Below are 20,015 nucleotides of genomic sequence, written 5' to 3' on the forward strand. Positions count from 1 at the left end.
GGGCCTGTCGTTCCATGATGGTTCCTCGTCTATATATATATATATGTATGTATATATATGTATATATATGTATGTATGTATGTATGTATGTATGTATGTATATATATATATATATATATATATATATATATATATATATATACATATATATATATATATGTATGTATGTATGTATGTATGTATGTATGTATATATATATATATATATATATATATATATATATATATATATATATATAAAATGTTCTTCCTCTACACCCCCCCCAATTTTTTGCACATGTCGAGGAGCGTGTCAGGCTACATTTCACTGTGTGTTATACTTGTATAACTATGCATGTGACAGATAAAGAACCCTGAACCTTGATCCTTGTTCTTTTTAAAGTGAACATTTTTTGGCTTCACTGCTGTGTATTTTTTAAATGACACGGTCTTCATCTGAAAAGATGAACACACTTTTTAAAGCCAAGGACTTTTTAGTTCACTTATCTACTTTTTGCAAGCATCTTTTTTTCATTTTTCGCTGAGCAGTCAATGGCAGCTTAACCTCTGAGACCTACAGTTTTCAGAGGCATGAGAGAGCACTTTGCTTTCGAGATTGATTAATGAAGAGACAGAATGTATTGTGTACATCAAAAACCAGATGTAATTCAAGTTATTCAAGAAAGGCAGAGGTTAGTACAAAAAAAAAATTCTACATTTCTGAGAATATTCATGAATATTCACTGAAATGCAACAGGCTTCTTTAAAGGTGACATGCTATGCTCATTTCCAGCACCCTCCTTTGAATTATGTCTACCGGTGGTTCTTTGCAAACACGATTCACAGTTCATTATGTGTTTTACACTGGATCTTGGCTGCCCATTGCAAACAGAAGGTGTGAACAGCAGGTGGCTGAGGCTGCTGTGCTCACAGACAGAGATGAGTTAATAAACATATTTATGATATTAGATACAGAGGCAGTGGTGGACTTGTTTAATATGAGCATTGTGTGAGTGCTCAGAAGCTATATGACAAAAAATAAGGAACGGTGTAATAGGTCAGACTTAATTTTGCCATGTATATATATATTTATAGCAGCTTTAATTGCTTTATTTTTAGTTTGTTTAATGTTCTTTTGTTGGACTGAAAAGATAATGCCTGATATTAGAAGTCGTGCTGTCAGAATCACTCTGGCCCATTATGACATGGATACAGGATGTCTGGCACCAGGATGTAGCACATTCATGTCCTGTGGGTTGTAGAATGGCTCCTCTTTGGATCCTGCTTGCTCTTGTGCATCCTGCAGCACAGTCTGATTAGTATTTGGGAAATTTGGAGGCACTACGTATTTGACTGGCTTGCAACAAAGTTTAGGTGGCTGATGTGAGTCTAGGGACCCAAAGTTTCCCAGCAAAACAAAGTGTACACCATACCGACTGTATGTGACCATCAAGGTAGAAAAACATTCATCATATCAAAAGTTAGCAGTCACTACTGTGTATTTACTCTGCAATAGAACCTGCAATAAAACTTGAAGTCCATTTTTAGTGATGAGTGGATGAGGTGATGGCTTTCTTCTGTGGCGACTTCTTCAAGTCAAAGAAAACAGACTTTTAAAAAGAAATCTGCACATGCCCGGCTGTTCTTTATAGTCTGCAAGTTCAACTGATTCTGAGTAGAGAAAAACTAAGACATATCTAAGAGATCTTTGTACACTTTTATGCATGCATGAAAAAGCTGGGAACAAGAAAGAAAAATAGCATTAATTTAACAGCCGTTTTTTCAGCGTATAGTGTTGTGTTTGTCATATCGGCACTAATAAATCAAAGAAAAGAAGTCTGCTTCTAAATCTCATGAACTGAACAAGAGAATCTCTCTTTAACAGGCATTACCGTGTACTGACAATAATAAGAAAATGTGCCTCATCCATCATTATCATCCTAAAACAAGCTTTTAGAGGCCGACCAGCAAAGAGACATGTAAAGGGAAAGATATCACTTATTGAGAAAATTTGTTAGTTTGTTGCCTGAGACTTAAGGTGTAGACCTCAAAGGGATTTAAAAAAAATTCTTATTCTTTACTAAACACACAAACCAAAATTACTGATGAGACTAATATGCATGACTCTGGCTCATCCACCATGGTGGATTAGAACGTCAGTTGCTTATCTGTGCCTATACCACAGTAGGACTAGGAGTAAGGGATATGATTATTATTAGTTAAATGAACAACATTTCTCTCAAACGTTAAATACGTTGGTTTGAAAACAGATCGTAGTTCTTTGCCCCTGTTGTCAGATCATCATGGAAAGGCTTCGAGAATAATGCCTTTATTACCAGTCTGATGTGATGCCATCTGGAGCTGGAGGTTTTTGAAGCCTCACCTTCCGGCCGCCACTGCCAAATTTTAGGTGTAGCTCTCATGGACTCATTCTACAGTAACTGCATAAACACATGAGTCAGCTGTGTGCTTTTCCCTTTCTTCCACAGAGGAGGAATCACGGTCACAGTTTGGATGCTTGTGTTGCTTGCACTTCAGGTATGTCGCGCAAGTGGTGGATAACGTAGCATTGAGCTGCCCATCTCCAGCGGAGACGGGAAGAACAGGCTGAAGAGGTCTTCCCAGAGTACTTCTCTTTAAATCCTCACTCACATTTTTTTTTTTTTTTAAATCAAATACATCTTTTGATTTAATTGATACTCATTCAAGTGACAACTCTTGCCGGTCTGGAGCTGGAAGGGATATTTTTCACACTCCCCAACTCCTGTAAGGAGACGCTGATGGAAGCTCGCCTTTAAAATACAACATCAGCTCAATGAAACATAATTCCAAAAAAAGGGTGCACTGTTAAATGTTGACTTTAGAAACATTTAATCTCACCTCAAGGTTCAATATGTACAGAAGCTATTCTGGAGCAACAAAAGCAACACTTTTTCCCCTCATGTTTAGATTAAATTTGAGTTGGAAATGTTACTCTTCACCTTGAAAGCAGGAGTTTATTTGAACGACTAAGGTATCCATGAGAAGAAGAAGAAAACACTCCAAAAAAGACTAAGACCTTGTGGTGAGATCGGAATAAAAAAAAGTTACATGAACTTATTTGCTCTTTGCTTCTTTGCAGAGGTCTCAAACCATGCTGAATTAGTACTAGTTCATTCCCAAAACTGTTGATTAGTCCTGACCTTAGCTTAGCTTAAACTTAGTGTCACTTCAAAGAAAATATTATTTCAGCACTAAAACCGCTGATATGTGATATCAGCATCTACAGCCTCACATTGATGCAACCATGCAGGTGATCACCTTTAAAAAGTCATTTCTCCTAACCACCCGATTGTCTCACAGGCTTCATAAAAGGCGTCCGCTGAATGAGAGGAAAAGAGAAGCACGAACTGATAAAAAAAAATGACAACATGAAGGCAAATAAACACAGCACAGTGCACAAAGATAGAAAATGTTTATGAAAACGATGCACAATACTGACATTCAGAGTTAATGCTGGCACCGTTGTGCATGTTACAGTTTGCTCGACCGTCAACTTGCTAAACAGAAGCAAGTCCAGTTAGTTTGCTTGAAAACTGTTCTTTGGTATTAAAAAACAAAACAAAACATGTTTTCCACCTGCACAGCACGGAAAATAAGATCACACGATTCTGTAATTTAACACAAACTATAAGGCAGCAGAGAGCAAAACACAAACATAGTGTCATCAAACGCTCACGATAATGCCAGACGATTTTCAAATCCTTAAAAATTACTCTAAAGTGCTTCACGAGCATCAATAGATTGTCTAAATAGGAAGCAACTATGTGGCTTCTAGTCAGAGAGGTTTACAGTTGATTGTCCGACATCGTGCTTTCAGATTACAGCAAGAGCGGCAAGCACATTCAAACGCATCACAGCGTGCTCACCGCTTCTATTGTCTACAGCAAAACGGAAAATCTCTCCGTTCCGGTGGAGCCACCCTGTGCTGCTGACCCTGTGTTTCCTGTTTTTCCTCAGTTAGACCACATATTAACCTGTTCGGTTATTTTAAATTTAATTGCGGCTATAATTTTACCACATTTCTATATATTTTGTTCTGAGTGAACAGCAGATGGCAGCAAAGTTGAACTAAATATCTAAAAGTATTTAGGACAGTCCATAGTGTCAAATATCCTTTGGTGTTATCCAAAAAAATAATAAAAAAATAGTTGTTGAGAGTAAACAGAGAGTTTGTTTTATAAAGTGATAGTAAAAAAACCTGCTTACATGACTGTTAAAAGACATGCCTGCATACATATTAAAATGTCTTTAGTACATATGCATAGTCAAATGAAAGCCTGCCTTGCAGTCACTGTTAATATGAGAACAGGCTTTTGTCAAATGTGACAAATGTGTCTGCTGCTACATTGATATGGCAGTTCTCAAAGTTAAAGTGCATCAAGTTAGTCAGTCATAATCCCAGTTAACTGCAGGGCCAGTTTCACGAGTAAGTTTGTAAAAAGTTAGCCTAATAGGCTCCAATGTTCTGATCATGGCTTGTTTGATTTACTTGCCTATTTACTCTTTAACCTATGTGTCCAATATATTATAACAGTTCACTCATCAAACCCACTGCAAAATTATTTGGTGCAGTTTTCCTTGCTTGACAAACTACCCCAAAGTAAACTACTAAAAGTAAACCAAAATTCTTTTTGCATAAGTAGCCTACAGTGTGTCTTCTTTGGCTAGTGCACACCCAGCACACCCACACATCTAACATCTACCTACAGTGTCATCATAAAAAGTAAGTAAACATCAGGAAGGTGCTTGTGCACATGTACAAAATGATAACAGGTTGAGGACGCTGCAACTAATGAACTCCTCGGCCTCTGGTTTAATGTTGAGGGTTAAATTTTTGCAGCTGAAAGTCTAGATTATCCTCTGCCTGATATGTTCCTGCAGCCAAAGCAGTAAAGGCTCTAAAGAGCTCGGCCCATCAGGCACAGCCTCTGTGTACATCTGCAGCAGTACTTCTTGTAAAACAAACAGCAGTGGCAAGCTCATGCTCAGTAGCTCATACAGCAACGTGTAGTCCTGTGCGTTGTCTCTCAGGTGGCCGGCAAAGGCCCGTGCCGCATGACACGCGCGCTGGGACAGATACCGGGGGGCGTTGCACACAGCACGAGTCACACTCAGAGGCCAGCTCAGCTGTTTCCTCATGAACGAGCTGAAGGTACCTGCTGCGGGTTCACTCTGCAGGTCTGCCGGACTGCTGGAGGGGGTGATATCTTCATCAGTAGGACGCTGCTCCTGAATGCTATCACGATTCTAAGAAGGAGGTGATGGGAGGAGAAGTTAGACACCTTGCATCCATCATTGTCAGAGGAAGGTGGATAAATACGCACAGGTCTCACTGAGGGTAGAGAGAAAGTCCTCCGTATGCTCGTCCCATTGTTCCGCTGATCAAAATGCAGTTTGCAGTAGAGTTTCCCTGTAAGATCAAAGTGAAGGTCAAGATGAGCCATTTCAGTTATTCTGTGCCATGTAGGTAATATGTGGCTACGCCATTTGGAGAAGCATACCCTCTTCAGAGTGGAAAGCATGCGCTCCCTGTCGAAGAACAGAGCTGCAGGTCGAACAGCGGAAACACTCCCTGTGGAAGTAAAGCCCCTCGGTGCAGATCCTCTCCACCATATAAACACGCTTCTGACACGAGTGACACTTGTCACCCGACGGGGGAAACGCCCTTCGTACTGAGCCGCCCTGGGAAAACAGCAAAATCATACAAGTGAATTTTAGATCTGTCACTATAACTGACACACTGAGGCTGAGTCTCAGCTTCCTTTTCAATGATCCTGCCCTTATGTACTTACTTACTCATGTGTACCCACTGGTTGTAATAATTGATGATTATAATTACCTACCAGGAGTTGTTCCTTTATACTCTACTAGTGTAACTCTTGCTATAATATCTGGCTGTTATAACGGCATCCAATTTACATATTTTTCTCTCTGGCCTGCAGCGCTCCTTTTCCACCTCCAGCAGTTTCTTCCCAAGCTACAATGAAATACGTAAATGGATTAATCCTGTACCTTTCAGTAGAAAAGTCGGAAAAGGTAGCGTCAACACACAACAGTGACTGTGCAGATGACCAATTTTAGCTTTTCCGTTGTTTACGTTCCCTTATGCTAATTTGGATTGTAAAGTTGGGGCTGTTCTGACTTTCTAAACTGGACTTCCAACTTCCAACTATAAATGGTGCACACCATATTAACACTACAGGCCAGGAGTAAAACACATAAACTGGATATTTGGGGGGGTTGAAATGGGCTTTTTAAGTTGGAGACAGCTTTTTGGGGAAGGGTGGAGCAGAGAAACCCTAACAGTGAAACCACAAGAGTACACACTTCTGTCCTCTGAGGACTGCCAGTAATTAAAAGCAAAGGGCAGAAACAGCAGTTCAAGCAAAGCTCTCATGCAAAGCACATGACAATAATAGAAATCTGAGGTTAAAGTACTTCTTTTTTTCTATTGAAACAAAGAATAAACACACTAGAAAACTAATGAACGATGGAGAGCACTGCAAACATGCCACAACTGTGTCCTAAAACACGTGCAAATGAGGACACTTTGAGGGGCAGGGAGCACAGAGACACACAGGATAGTGTGGGATCACACATCAAGCTGGAGATATTCACCTTAAGTACATCAGAACCGTTTCCTGGGAACAACCCGCTAAGGTGGATGGCTTTTTCCTTTATACTCTTTGCATGAAACTCTCTAACCTGTTGTGTCTGAGCTTTTTTCTGCAGGATGGCAAAAGAAAAGTCATCAGTTCATCCAACAACCCTTTTTGTGTGCGCAGGCAAAATTAGGCAGACTAATAAATGCTTAATAAGCACTGCGCACGTAAGTGATGACAGACCTTTCTATCGTCTTCTCAACGAGAAGCAGGATTCGACAGCTAAGTGTCTATTGTCAAGAGGAGAACAAAGACGTCGCAGTTTGAAAAGCCGCCCTATTATATTAATTTCACACCTGAGTTGATGTAATTACTCAAACTGTATGGGAACAGAAAACCGGGATAGTCACACAGTCCTGGCAGAGAAATGAGAGACTAGTATATGAGTTCAACCAAAGTCATGAATGAAAAGGACAATTACTCATTTTCAGATTAGACTAAAATAATGATGTAATTTATCTCAACATTAATAACACAGGCGTGGGTAAAATATCTGAAGCCAGCAGCTTAAAGGAACATTTTCACATAGCGGCTGACCTATATTTGAAAATACACATGTCCAAAGCAGTCAGATTGGACATTAAACAGTCTCTAATCAGTCAGTTCCATAGTGTAAAGTCTGTATGATGTCTGAACAAGAGGCGACACTTAAACCAATCAACATGTAAATAAGGAAAACGTCACACAGTTTCTGTGGCTGATTCTCTTGACATTAGTCAGAGTTTATGTGTTGAAATAGCGTCATTGTTTTTACAATCTCAAAATCAGAGGCGCGTCAGTGGACCATTCATGTCAGTCTAGAGGTGGATCCAGGGGGTTAGCTTAGCTTAGCATAAACAGTGGAATGAGGAAAAAACATCTCGTGAATTCATATCCTGTTTATTTATTTATATCGCGCCAATTCACATCAGTCGGCTGGAGAATCTCACATTATTGGAGAAAATCCCAACAATCAAGCAACTCCTCTATGAGCAAGCACTTTGCAACAGTGGGAACAAAAACCTCCCACAGAACAGCTGTAAGTTCTAATATCTTCCTGACTCTTGCCAAGTCAGAAATAAATCAGAGATTGTGTCTGTTGGCAGTCCAACAAAAAAACAAACTAAGTTGCGTGTTTCTACCCCTGCGCTCACTGTTTATGCTAAGCTAAGTTAGCGATCTTCTGACTCCAGTCATGGACAGATTTGAGAGTGGTAATAATTTGATAGCTAGTTAGCAACAGTCTGATAGCTCTAAAAAATAAATAAATATGGATTTCAAAACTTTTGTAAGGGATCATAAAAAAGACTAAATTAAAGGCCAAAAACTTCCAACAACGCTAAATATAGCGTTAAATATGTAAGACTACTCTTGCAAATTTTTGTCAGGCTGGATAATAAAGGGGCTGACTTCACCATCAGACTGCATATTACACGAGCCTAAATGTATAATCAGAAAATGATATATAATCAACATTCACTCCTTGTTGAGAAACGCAACAATCACAGTGATTTAGAAAGAGGACAGAATGAAAAAACAGACAGAAAACAGGAGTTAAAGAAATAAAAGAAGAGGCACTGTTCACCTCAGAGATGTGTTCGTCCACCTCCTTGAGACGATGGAGGACTCTTGTCATGAAATGGACTGCTGACTGACAGGAGGAAGGAGAAACAGGGGGCTCTGCACCCTCCAGCTGAGGCTTCGTCTCAGCATGCGCTAGATCGACATGTCTGAGCTTTACTACAGAAAATGGATGTGGGGGCTGAAGCTGGGGTTTGGGCAGAGTCTTTGGAGGCAGGCGGACTAACTGTTGTGCTGCTTTTCTGATACTGACTCCAAACTGAAAGGGACAATGAACATGTGAGCTCTTATAACTCGTCACTAAGCAAACAAACAACGAATCCTTTGTTTTTGTGTGCATCCACTCAGAGATCAGATACTGTAAAAAGCCATACGGATGGTTTCAACCCATTAACTAAAAATAATCAGCCATTTTAAAGCACAGCACAAGTTTTCACATTGATTTCCTGCCCCCTTGGCAGACATTAGTCATGCTAGCACAGTATGAAAATCAGCCCGCATAGGTAATATATCAATATGGGCCTGTTTGCTTTATGTTTTCCCAGAGTTATGTAACCATCTCGTGGTCATGCATGTGTAAGAAGAACCTGTTTTTAAAGAAGATTTATTTGGGGGATGCTCAAGAATTGGAAAACCAGCCTGACATCTGAGACTGCAAGTCAGCAACCGAAGACTCAACGTGAATGAAAGAATTTATGACATTGCTGACTGTTGCTTTTTGCTGGTTTTTCAACAGCTCAGCTAATGAATGCAATGCTTTGACTTCAGCAGTGGCTGAATAGGACACAATGGTTTTTTTTTTTAATCTCATTGGCTACGACTATTCGCAAACATAATAAGCAGCCATCTTGGAATGTAAGTAAATGTATGTGAAATTCCAAAAAATGTTCAAGTGACTTTAAAATTTTAAGTTTTTCTATCAAAGAGTTCTTGTTTGTCCACAAACTGCTTCATCCTGAGCCTGTTCAGTGACTATCTGTAATACAGGCGTGGATCTTATATTCATATAATGTGTGATTCTGAATATTTAAACATATATCAAATGTGAAAATTAAATAAAGCTTGAATTTAAAGCTAACTGCAAAGTAAGCATTGTTTACTTGATTTAAGTAACAAACAGATGTCTAATTGTGTATTTTAAATTTTGAGATTTCAGTTTTGTGCCAGCTTCACTGAGTGTGCGTGTGCAACATGTGATTGCAGTCAAGCATGAAGGCATTTAGCTGGTTTATGGAGTAAAATTAGGGACCGTGTCAGTCAGACCCAAAGAAAGCAAAACCACAAGTATGGCCTTTTAAAGATCCCCAAAAACCTCTGTTTTGGAAGAATTCTGCTAGAGCCTTATACAATAGTGGCATCTGTTACTAAAATCCACTACATGAAGTACATATATGCTGTAATTTTATAGGTTTTAAACACTTTTTTCAGATGCATTTGGTTTGTCTAATTTGTGCAGTTCTGGACTACCTGTGTCACAGGAGAAGGTTTGGGTGGGACCGGAGGTCTGAGTTTAACGGGCAGACCGTCAGTGAGGTCGAGAGTACGGAGGAATGAGGACTCCTCCAAGTCTGACTGTGATTTTGCAGAGGGTTAGTAAAAAGAACAGAAACAGAAACATATGAGTAGATTAAATACCAGCAGCAAAATCAGACAAGAGAAGATTTTGAGGCACTAGCAAAAAGGAAAGTTTTGTCAGATTAAAACCACAAGCCACTGTGAATCGAGCTCATAACTGGGGAAATTTAAATCATATTTATGATCCATGAAATAAAAAGAAAAATTCTATGGCGATTTTACCATTTCTGGACTGTTGTTTAGATAAATGTAGTGCATACAGTACTTAGTACTCAGGAAATAAAATAAAATCTACATACCATTGCGAGACATATTGGTGTATAGTTTCTACCTGTGTTTTGCGGATGGTGTAGTTCGGTTTATTTTCAAACTTGGCCAACAACTGCGTAGCCATAGAGCGCACTTTATTTTCCTTTGGATCCGGCCTGTCTCGAACTGTGGAGCCATTACTGGCCAAGTTAGTGGCCTAAAGAGAGACAGACAAAACTTACTGCATAAAAAAACCTGCAAAATGATCAACTATGCACTTGCAAAGTATATGCTAACAAACCTCCTCCAAATAGAACTTCCGCCTTCTTTTGTAAATGGGGTCTGTACCGTCTAGCTTCTTCTCTTCCTAAAAACAAAGAGCAAGGAAAAAAATCGGAATATGTGACAGTCATGATTAATCAATAACAAGTGGGAATAAAGCAAACCGAAGGAACAAACAGAAAAACTTGCACTTCTGCGCAGAGTTACCTTTGGCACCCGTTTCCTGGTCAGTGCAAAATTGAGCACATTATTATTACTTTTGACTTCCTTCGACGGATAATCTTCATTGTTTTCATCCACTCCTCTGGAACCTGCAGAATAACACATGACTGCATTAACAGCTTCACATTTTTCAACCGTGAACAGCCAGTAACGTCACATTATTGTGAAATTCCCTTACAGATCACAGAATATGTAAGAGTGGTTTGGGAGAAAAGAGGACACCCCCTTTCATTTCCCTGAAACAGTGAAGCTGAAGTAAGAAGTTGGGGGTTAAATATTCCAAAAGAGTTAAGGCAGAAATTTTAAAAGCACTTCTGTTGAGACAGACAGCTGTATGCTGTTGAGAATCTCAGACTTGTGCAACCTCGCAGTGCTGGTGCAGATACACATTCCTCTCATACCATTACACTTGATTAACAGGATGGAACAACATGCGAATTTTTTCACAGAAAATCCAAAGAAATGTAAGACCTTCAACACCGATGGAATTTGGTGTAAAAGATAAGGAATAAAAACAAAACAGAGGGAGAAATATTACGAATACCAGGCTTCAGTGGCTATAACTAACAACACAGAATAATAGAGCAGGGCACCTGATGCAGGTAGAGGCGTTCCGCGGAAGAGCTCGTAGAACTTGGACAGGTAGTTGATCATCTTGGTTTTATCCAGCTCCTCCTCTTTACTCAGCTCCTTCGCAGATGTGAATGGACGAATCCCAAATTCCCGCTCACTGATGTCAAATGCCAGCTGGAGGTTTGCAACGTGGTCCTCGTCGTTTAATGAGTCAAAATCTCTGATGGAGGCAAAAACAGTCACACTGAGTATTAAATAGTATAAATATATTATGTGTTTTTATTGTAATTTAACACAAGTGGTCAGAGTTTTTTGACTGTTTTGCTTTTGTCTGGTACTGGTTTACAATTTCCCAAATCACTCCTCAACAAACACATAAAAACTTGTTTTTAAAATATGGGTATTACGTTGACTTACAGTCAGTGGCCACTTCATTAGGTACATCTGTTTAACTGCTTGGTAATCAAGATAGGCAGCCAATCACACGACTAAATTTAGACACAGCCAAAATGACCTGATGAAGTTCTAACTAGGAATCATATTATGGACACAAGATGATTTAAGTGACTTTAAATGTGGGATGATCTGAGTAATTTAGAAACCGTTTTGGGATTTTCCCAAAAAAAAAAAACATCTCTATGGTTTACAGAGAATGGCCTGAAAAGAGAAAATTTGTGAAAATAACTTGTTGACACTGGAGGAAAATGGTCAGAATACTGATCTGAGCTAACAGAAGGCCAACAGTAACTCAAAATAAGCACTTGTTATAACAAAGGTATGCAGAAGAGCATCCCTGAATGCACATGAAGCAGATGACCACAATAGGTGCTTACTCCTGTCATCTAAGAACAGGAAACTGAGGCTCCAACTCACATGGGCTCACCAAAATATTATTATATTATTTAAGATGCACTGCGGACATGTGTGGTGTGTAAGTGACATTCTTTAAGGGAACTGTACATTTCATGTGACTGACAATGACTACATGTGCAAAGGAATGACGTCACTCAGAAACACATTTTTATTTCCAACACAGCCAAAGAACCGCTTTCCTCAAATGCAGGAGAAAATAGCAGCCAGTAGCCTCTAATGGGGGAAACGGCATCTTTATGTCGTCACCTAAGTGGACAGTGTGCAGACGACTTCAGAAGTAATGAAGTAATGTAAAGACAAGAGCGGTAACCTAGCAGCAGAGCACACAAACTCTGGCATTATTCGCTAAGTGCTCAGGCTCACTTTTTTCTGCCTTTCTCTTCTGTGAACCTGCTCTGTCTGCTGTCTGCTCTGCTGACAGTCATGCATATGGAAAAGAGGAAAGGGGAAAAATGCCAGTGGTTCCTGGAAACTTACAGGACCAGATGAAATTGTGGTGGCATGTGGCAAGGTATGAAGGCACTAATTAAGGGGTTAGAGGATAAAATTAGAGTTACTAAATCCATGCTGTGAGAAGCAGTCTGATCTGAAACGTGGCAAAGAATGAAAGTATGGCTTTTGTTCTTTGTTCTTGATTAGCTGTTTTTCTCCACAGCTCTGAATCAATAGAGAGAAAAACTTGGGTTTTTTTTAGAATTAAATACAAGTCAATAGTAATTCTGTTGGACACACATTGCTATGGGTACTGGAGCGGCTAGTATTTATTTAATTTGGCTTGACATGTATGAAATTTACACAGCTGCACACTCCTGTGAGCACCCAGCTAGTTCGGGAACAGCTGTGCATGAAGTATTTTTTACCCATCTATCAGCACAAGTTTTAAGGAGGTAGAGAGCAGATCAGATAAACACACATATAGATCAGTGCCCTTCATTGCATACCAGGCATATTTAGCATTCCATTTTAAGATGTGAATTTCCTCACAACTAGTTGTTTTTGAAGAGCTCATGGAGTTCATCTTCTCAGGAAAACAGATAACGCTCATGTGAATACATGCATGCTACGACTATGTTAACGCAACTGGTTTGGGATCAGTTTGTGGCTCTGCAGGTTGATATTATCTGACAGTTGATACGTACATCAGCTGAGGCTTGAATCTGTGGATGAGGGCACAGAGGGCGATACCATTTTTCCAAGAAGACGCCAGGTCTGTGATTATCACATTCCTGTAGCCCTCCGTCTGCTTCTGGCACCAAGTGAGAAGCCTCGCTGGTCTGACCTCTGAGTCTGCCACAGAAGCACAAAAAAGACGATTTTTTAAAATGATCAAATTCTTAAAAAGCAGTGAAAAGAAGGCAGGCTGTGTTAGAAGAAAGTTTCGGTGGTTATGATGTCAGATATGATGTCACGACGACAAACCAACAAATAGTGTGCTGTTACATAAAGTGGCAAGAAGATGTTTAGAGTGGGTGCTGGGGTTTGTACACAAACCTGTAGAAACAAGTACGTGCTTGCTCATAAGAGCGAAGGACTGACTAAAGTGGCTTTACTCAAACACACAGAGTAGCACGAGAATAATCAGACTAAACAGAATATAACAGAATTCTGGCACCAATGTTTACTTTTCGCTTCGGGTTTCAAAATTTTGTCATTGATTTTTTTTTTAAATGTTTAAACGCAGGGTTGTTTTATGGACGTGACATTGAGTTTTGTTGATATTGGAGAGGGATGTATGTGTGTTTGACTGTTTCTTTCATAGTTTCCTCTCTTCAATGAACCCACATGTAAAAACAAACCTCATATCGTGACTTATTCCCTAAACTGAAGTTAATTCTGGCGACTTACTACTTCTGTTAGAAGGGAAGGAACTGAATGGGGGAGATTTAGGCTACAATGATTGCATTAGGAGCCTTTGAAAGGAGAAGAAACCCTATTAGTTATAGTATTAGTGAATAACCGGAGATGACTCAGTGGCATTCAATTCCTTTAACCCTTACCACGTCTGGAGAGATTGACAGGCCGTCGTATGGTAGCGGCACGCTCGAGAGAGCAGGGGTTAAGCTGTCCGCTAATGTACAAATGACGCACCTGAAACAGAAAGGCAAAGAAAAAGCTGTTGGAACTGAGATATTAGTATTAGTATTTAAATGATCCATTGACAGATTTGCTGACATCTCACCTGGTGAGGCCTGATGCAGGTAGAGTTGAGGTTGGGGTATCGAGTTGCTGGGTCTAGGGTGTACTGCTCAAAGTTTTTGGCAATGTTTTCAGGGGTTGTCTGTGGTAGTAGTCGGTAAATGCTCTCCCTGTACCAAGACAAGAGGCATTACTGCATCACTTTAATGCCAGTGTGTCAAACCTAAGGCCCGGGGGCAAGGATCAGTCCCCTTCAAGAAGGCCAACGGGACAGTTTTGGAAAATGTGAAGGAGGATATAAACTTTTAACTGTATTTTCATAGTTTTATAGCTTTTCCTGCTGATAAAGACCGAAGTAAGTAAGTAATAGATAAACATTTAAATAACAACATTTTTCACTTGGTTCAAAAATAATTAACAGAAATATTCCATTTTATAATTACAGGAAACTCAACACAATGAGCTAGCAGAGTTTTTTTCTGTAATGTTACACACAAATGAATAAATAAATAACAATAATGCATTTTTTTCTTACAATTAAAAAGATTTATTATTATTAAGCCCAAAGCATTTCTTTATCATGTAGAAAAACTGACATGTACTGCTAAAGTTGCACTTCTTATATTAAAATATTAAATTAATTAAGTTAAATTAAATGTGTAGTTAAATGTCTTTACACTGAGAGAAAGGTGAGTTTCACTGCTCCGGCCCACTAAAGATCAAAGTGGGCTGTTCGTGGCCCACAACGTAAAATGAGTTTGACATGCTGATTATGTGAACAATGTGTTTGAGTAGCACAGATTTATAGGAGGCGCTCACTAATGCCCAACATAAAGTGTGGGTACCTCTCTGCCAGCACTTCGAGGACCGGCTGACCCTGCGCCCAGCTCTTTACCATCCAGGCCGTGTCGAAGGCAGCCAGGAAGCCTCTGGCGCAGCCTGTTCCCATTGGCCAGAAGGGCTACACAGCAACACACAACAAGTATGCCAGTTATTGTTAGAGGCATCGTGCCGTGGCTTTTAGTCTGTTTGACATACTTCTTCTCTTGGTCATCGGGGGATATACAAAAAAAGGAGACAAGCTTTTTGGATTCCAGGTCATAGAAGTTGAAATAATGGAAAAATAAAGTCATGCTTAAGCAAACTGCAAACATGAAGTGTTAGGGGGTGATTATGTTTTCTGAGTGCAGATTTCCTTTTACAGAGAGACTGCTTACACAATAAAAAATAAAAGTGATGGGAAACCAAAGAAATGAGAAAAATGTGGCTCCATTAGAGAAAAGTTTGGTCTTGTCTGGAATTTGGGATGTCTTTAGTATTTCTGTTGTTGTTATGTTTTACCCTGTCATGTCACATACCAAAGCATTGACTATCCAAGTTTGAATATCTTACACACTTTCCTAAAAAAGCTCAGGTTGCCCATGTCTCTAAATAGATTCCTGAAATGTCCCTGTGTGCTTCTGGACCACCACCATTGTCTCAGAGCACAAAAATTCTGCTCCCTTAGTGATTCCAGACAACATCACCATCAAGTTTGAGACAGAGCAAACTGTAAACGACCGCTTTCTACCGGTCTTCTGCCCACAGCAATTGGATAGAGGAATTTAAATATCCATGCCATGAATGCCGGATTCTGCTACTTGCTGTCTTACCTCAAGCAGACTGTCGCCAACCAGTGCTACCAGCAACTGGTGTCCAAATCTCTCCCTGACCAGAGCAGCGTTCTCAGAGGCGTACATGTTAGTGAAGTCAAACATTGCTACATCTGGCTGCCCGCAATGGTTCATGGCAAAGTCCAGTGTGGGAAGTTGGTAGTTTGTGCCAAAGTCAGCAGCCTCTCGGGCGTAGCACAAAAGAGCTTCCTGGTTGACGTTTTCACCACTCAGCAGCATCTCTGTGTCTGAGTAATCCTGTCGGACCGAAGCAGTCAGAACAACCACAATGAATTTGTGTGCAAAAGCGAAACAAAAGCTCTCTGTTTATGAAAGAAATCAACGGAAGACAGTGAATAAAGAAAAGTAAGTAAGAAAAACTGATGAGCACAGATTTATAAATGATAAAATCAAATCGTTCTGAATCGAAATCTCTGAAGCATCAAGTTCTGCCAACATCTGTCTGCATCTGTTAGCGGTTATGGTTCTCCTGAAGCCAGTGCTTAGGGCTAAACAAATTACAATACAATGAATTTAACACATGACCGACACAGTCTTAGAAATAAACAAAAGATTTGACGATTTCAAATTTATTGTATTTTACGATATTAATTCTTGGAATAAGAAACCTGAACTGTAAATTGTCTGTAATATTCTTTATTTTTAAAATATAAGATAAATAACAATAATAAATAAAAAAAAAAAACAGACAGCATGAAATAAGATTACAGCAGATCTGTGGAGCTAGTGTATTTTGCTCACGTTGATGACGACTCCCTTGTCCAGCAGGCTTTGTTTCTTGGCAGTCATGACAAAGTAATGTGTGTTGTCCTTGTAGTACACAATGTTCTCCAGATCAATACCTGTGACAAATGACAAGTTTGCGTTACGGCTACAATTCATAAAAATCACCAACAAGCTTTTTCCACAGAGATGAAAGCTTGAACTCGCTTTTGTATGCTGAAAGGGGTTTAAATAAATGGTTTCTTCACACATCAGTGTCTCTTTCTGATGAACAGACTTCTTATTTTTTATTGCTGGAGGCTCAGAATGATCCCAGTGAAAATAATGAAAACAGTCGCTGCACAACATTCTTGATATTTCTTCAGGTATTGAGAACACTGTGCAAAATATCCCTGAAACTTTTAGTGAATTTGAAGATTTTAGATCTGATTTTTGCTGCATTTGGTCTGTAGTGACTTAGTGGTCTCACAGAGAAGTTTAATCTAAACAGCTTGGTTTTCATCTAACAGATAATTGTGGCTGATCCTGTTGGATCCATTATTATGTGTGATATTTAAGACTCATCCACTGTTGAAAAAAAATTGAAATGCAAAAATTGGATGATGTAACATGCATTTTCTTTAATTGCATGCGTTTCATCAAATATTTAACATGCTTTTAAAGTGTCAAACTGTAGCAGTTTGACAACCACCGTTCTCCTGCCAAATCCAGAATCATCCATCTGATTACCAGACAGAGAAGTGGGATTTGCAGCTCCAGAGAACACGTCTCCACTGCTGTCCAGTGGCAGCAGGCTTTACACCACAGCAACCGCCACTCTGCATTGTGTTTGGTAACGTAAGGCTTGGATGCAGCTGCTCAGCCATGAAAACCCATTCCATGAAGCTCTGTAGGCACTGTTCTAGAGGTAATCTGAAGCCCACATGAAGTTTGTAGGTCTGCAGAAAGTCGGTAACCTCTGTTGACCCTACTCTGTGAGTTCATAACTGATTTGCTGTCGTTCTCAATCACTTCCACTTTGTTACAATACCACTAACAGTTGACTTATATTTAGTAACGAATTCCTCACTAAATTCACTGAATTCACGGAGCTTCAGGTGTAGGTGCTTGATTTTATCCACCTGTGACCATGGAAGTGATCGGAACAGCTGAATTCAATGATTTGGATGTGTGAGTGAAAACTATAACAACATAGTGTAACACCCAGTTTGTAATCTTACTATAATACACTAAATCTCCTTCTGTCTGTTTGCTTGCCCACAGACTCCTCCTACACTATCAGGAGTCGAGCAACCAAAATTGGCACACAGGTACATCTTAGGCGCCTGAGGGCTTTTCTCTATGTCACATATCATGATGTCATCATGTTGCCTAGCAACCATCTACCAACAAAATGACTCATTTGTTGTGTTAATGCACCTATAACACCTTGTGAAAGCATAACATTGTTTTTATTTCACAATCGTAACATCACAAAATCAACACAAAAATTTCAATATGGATGATATGACATCATTACGTTACCTAGCAACTACCCACCAAGGGGATAAAAATCATATACCAAACAACAATAAAGCATTGGTGATACTGGACTCAAGACAATTCAGCATGAGATACTGACTAACTAGGCATTTATTCAAATTTAAGCCTCTGAAATTGCCAGGTTTAATGAGTCTATTTGCACTCCCTTCCCACCTGTCTCTTCTTTGAGGTCAAGAAAGAACTTCTGGTTGAAGATGAAAGCCACTCCACTGATCTCTTCTACTTTGGCCTCTGCGGTGGTGTTCCTGTTGATGAAGTTGGCTGTGATGGCGATTGCCAGTTTACCCCTGAACTCCTTCCTTTTGAAACCTGGGAGAATGGAAAAAATAAAGACGGAAGAGAGAAAGAAATGGGGATGTTAATCTTCACAAGCAAACAAAGGCCTATCATCCTTTCCAGAGGAAATCTAGCAGTAAACCACAACTGCAAGGAAGTCATTTTAGGATAAGAGGCAGCTTGCCAAGGTGATTCTTTTTAGCGACAAGGAAACAAAAAGCTATGTGTTGTAAAAAGCCCGAAGAAGTAAACTGCCAAACGTATCATCAAATTAGCCTTCAGAACCAAAAGTATGTGGCATTCTTTCATTTTATTAACAATGTATTCAAGGTGTAAGAATTCAAGTTCAAAAATAGTTTTAAAAGTATCTTTGTGGAATCTAATTAAATCTTTTAAATACAAAAGTAGCAGAATAGTAGAAGTAGAAGTAGAAGGGGGGAAATCAAGTGGTTCCATATAACAAAGTGATGTGTGCAATAGTGACGGTACAGAAGTGATGCTCTGAGCATGTGCTGCAGCCTCTCCGCACTGTCACTGTTAAATGTCATCCGTCACTTCACTGCTCGTTTCCAAAACCAGCAACAACAAACGGAGAGCATTTTGCTCTATGTTACCGTAGCTAAGACACAAAAGCAAGCTCACTGCAGGGAAAAATTATTTCCCCCAGGAGTCTTCATAATTGGGGAATGAGCTAAACGTTTTGTTCTGCCCCAGAATGCCCTTTTTAGGAATAAGCATTTGTTGCGATTTGGTCGTTAGATGACAGCATTTTTAAAAGAGAGGAGACGGATGGAGATGGGATGATGGAACCGATCCAGGGGGAAAGCATCAGCTGCTGCGCTGAGCCCCAGCTCTGCTCTATTTATGTACAGAGCTTTGGCTGTTTTGTGTGCAGCCGGTCCCACTGGGAGAGATCAATGGCTCCGTGCAAGTGCAAGTTTGCAAAAGGTGGGTTTCATTTATAGCATTGTAATAACGTGCCTCAAGTTTATTTAAAGTGAGAGCCCAGAAAAAGTCTGGAGGAATGTAAGGGCTGTAAAGTGCACAATAGGTCTGCTATTAAACTATTTTTGAGCAATTTCTTAGTCGCAACAGGTTCATCAGGTCTAAAAGTACAGTACATCCTTGAGGCATCTATACTCTTCATCACTTTTGTTTGCCGTCTTCTCACCTTCCAGGGTATTTCTGCGTCCGTCAGCTCCCACCACCACATCAAACTCAAAGTTAGCCACGGGGTGATCAGCAGGTTGGATTGCAGCCCTCCACCCAACCCCTGAAAGACAGAGTAAAACTGAGAGGGCCGAAAAGCCACATAATATAAATCCTAGGACAACAGCCTTTCATTCCTATTTGAATATTCCACCACAGAACAATAACACATGCCATGGGGAATGTTACATGATAAGAACACCTTTTCTTCCTGGATCGCTCCGCCGCCTGCCATGCTTGTGCAACTCTAAAGTCATCAGCATAGAGTGAACAAAAGGAGAAATAGAGCTTTATGATGAGCAGGAAAGTAAGAGACTCAAAGCATAAGGTCAACTGCATCTGGCCTGCAGACCATCAGCATAATTAAAGTCTGAAGTACTCTTTCAACTTTATTATGACCCATTTTAAGCGTGCAAGTGGGAGCTACAGAAGTGTGAGAC

General features: G+C 39.8%; 1 protein-coding gene across 4 annotated transcripts in view; it reads right to left on the reverse strand.

Moving 5' to 3' along the window:
- Window positions 1–3,413: 3,413 nt before the first annotated feature.
- Window positions 3,414–20,015, reverse strand: part of mical2a (microtubule associated monooxygenase, calponin and LIM domain containing 2a) — a 36,947-nt gene continuing 20,345 nt past the window's right edge. Inside the window, exons 5-22 of one of the 4 annotated variants that reach the window (XM_026168029.2) lie at window positions 19,538–19,639; window positions 18,244–18,399; window positions 16,567–16,667; window positions 15,805–16,062; window positions 14,998–15,113; window positions 14,196–14,322; window positions 14,014–14,104; window positions 13,156–13,303; window positions 11,164–11,363; window positions 10,556–10,659; window positions 10,368–10,433; window positions 10,149–10,283; window positions 9,710–9,814; window positions 8,247–8,501; window positions 6,639–6,746; window positions 5,522–5,702; window positions 5,354–5,430; window positions 3,414–5,267 (exon numbers count right to left, since the gene is read on the reverse strand). In XM_026168029.2, the coding sequence (XP_026023814.2) occupies window positions 4,869–5,267; window positions 5,354–5,430; window positions 5,522–5,702; window positions 6,639–6,746; window positions 8,247–8,501; window positions 9,710–9,814; window positions 10,149–10,283; window positions 10,368–10,433; window positions 10,556–10,659; window positions 11,164–11,363; window positions 13,156–13,303; window positions 14,014–14,104; window positions 14,196–14,322; window positions 14,998–15,113; window positions 15,805–16,062; window positions 16,567–16,667; window positions 18,244–18,399; window positions 19,538–19,639 (2,729 nt within the window). In that variant the 3' untranslated portion in view covers window positions 3,414–4,868. Of the gene's footprint in view, window positions 5,268–5,344; window positions 5,431–5,521; window positions 5,703–6,638; window positions 6,747–8,246; window positions 8,502–9,709; window positions 9,815–10,148; window positions 10,284–10,367; window positions 10,434–10,555; window positions 10,660–11,163; window positions 11,364–13,155; window positions 13,304–14,013; window positions 14,105–14,195; window positions 14,323–14,997; window positions 15,114–15,804; window positions 16,063–16,566; window positions 16,668–18,243; window positions 18,400–19,537; window positions 19,640–20,015 lie in introns of all 4 variants that reach the window. The other 3 variants (XM_026168019.2, XM_026168062.2, XM_026168070.2) reach the window with 3 other exon arrangements.

Source organism: Astatotilapia calliptera, chromosome 1, assembly GCF_964374335.1.
Source record: "Astatotilapia calliptera chromosome 1, fAstCal68.1, whole genome shotgun sequence".
In the NCBI taxonomy this organism is placed as follows: domain Eukaryota; kingdom Metazoa; phylum Chordata; class Actinopteri; order Cichliformes; family Cichlidae; genus Astatotilapia; species Astatotilapia calliptera.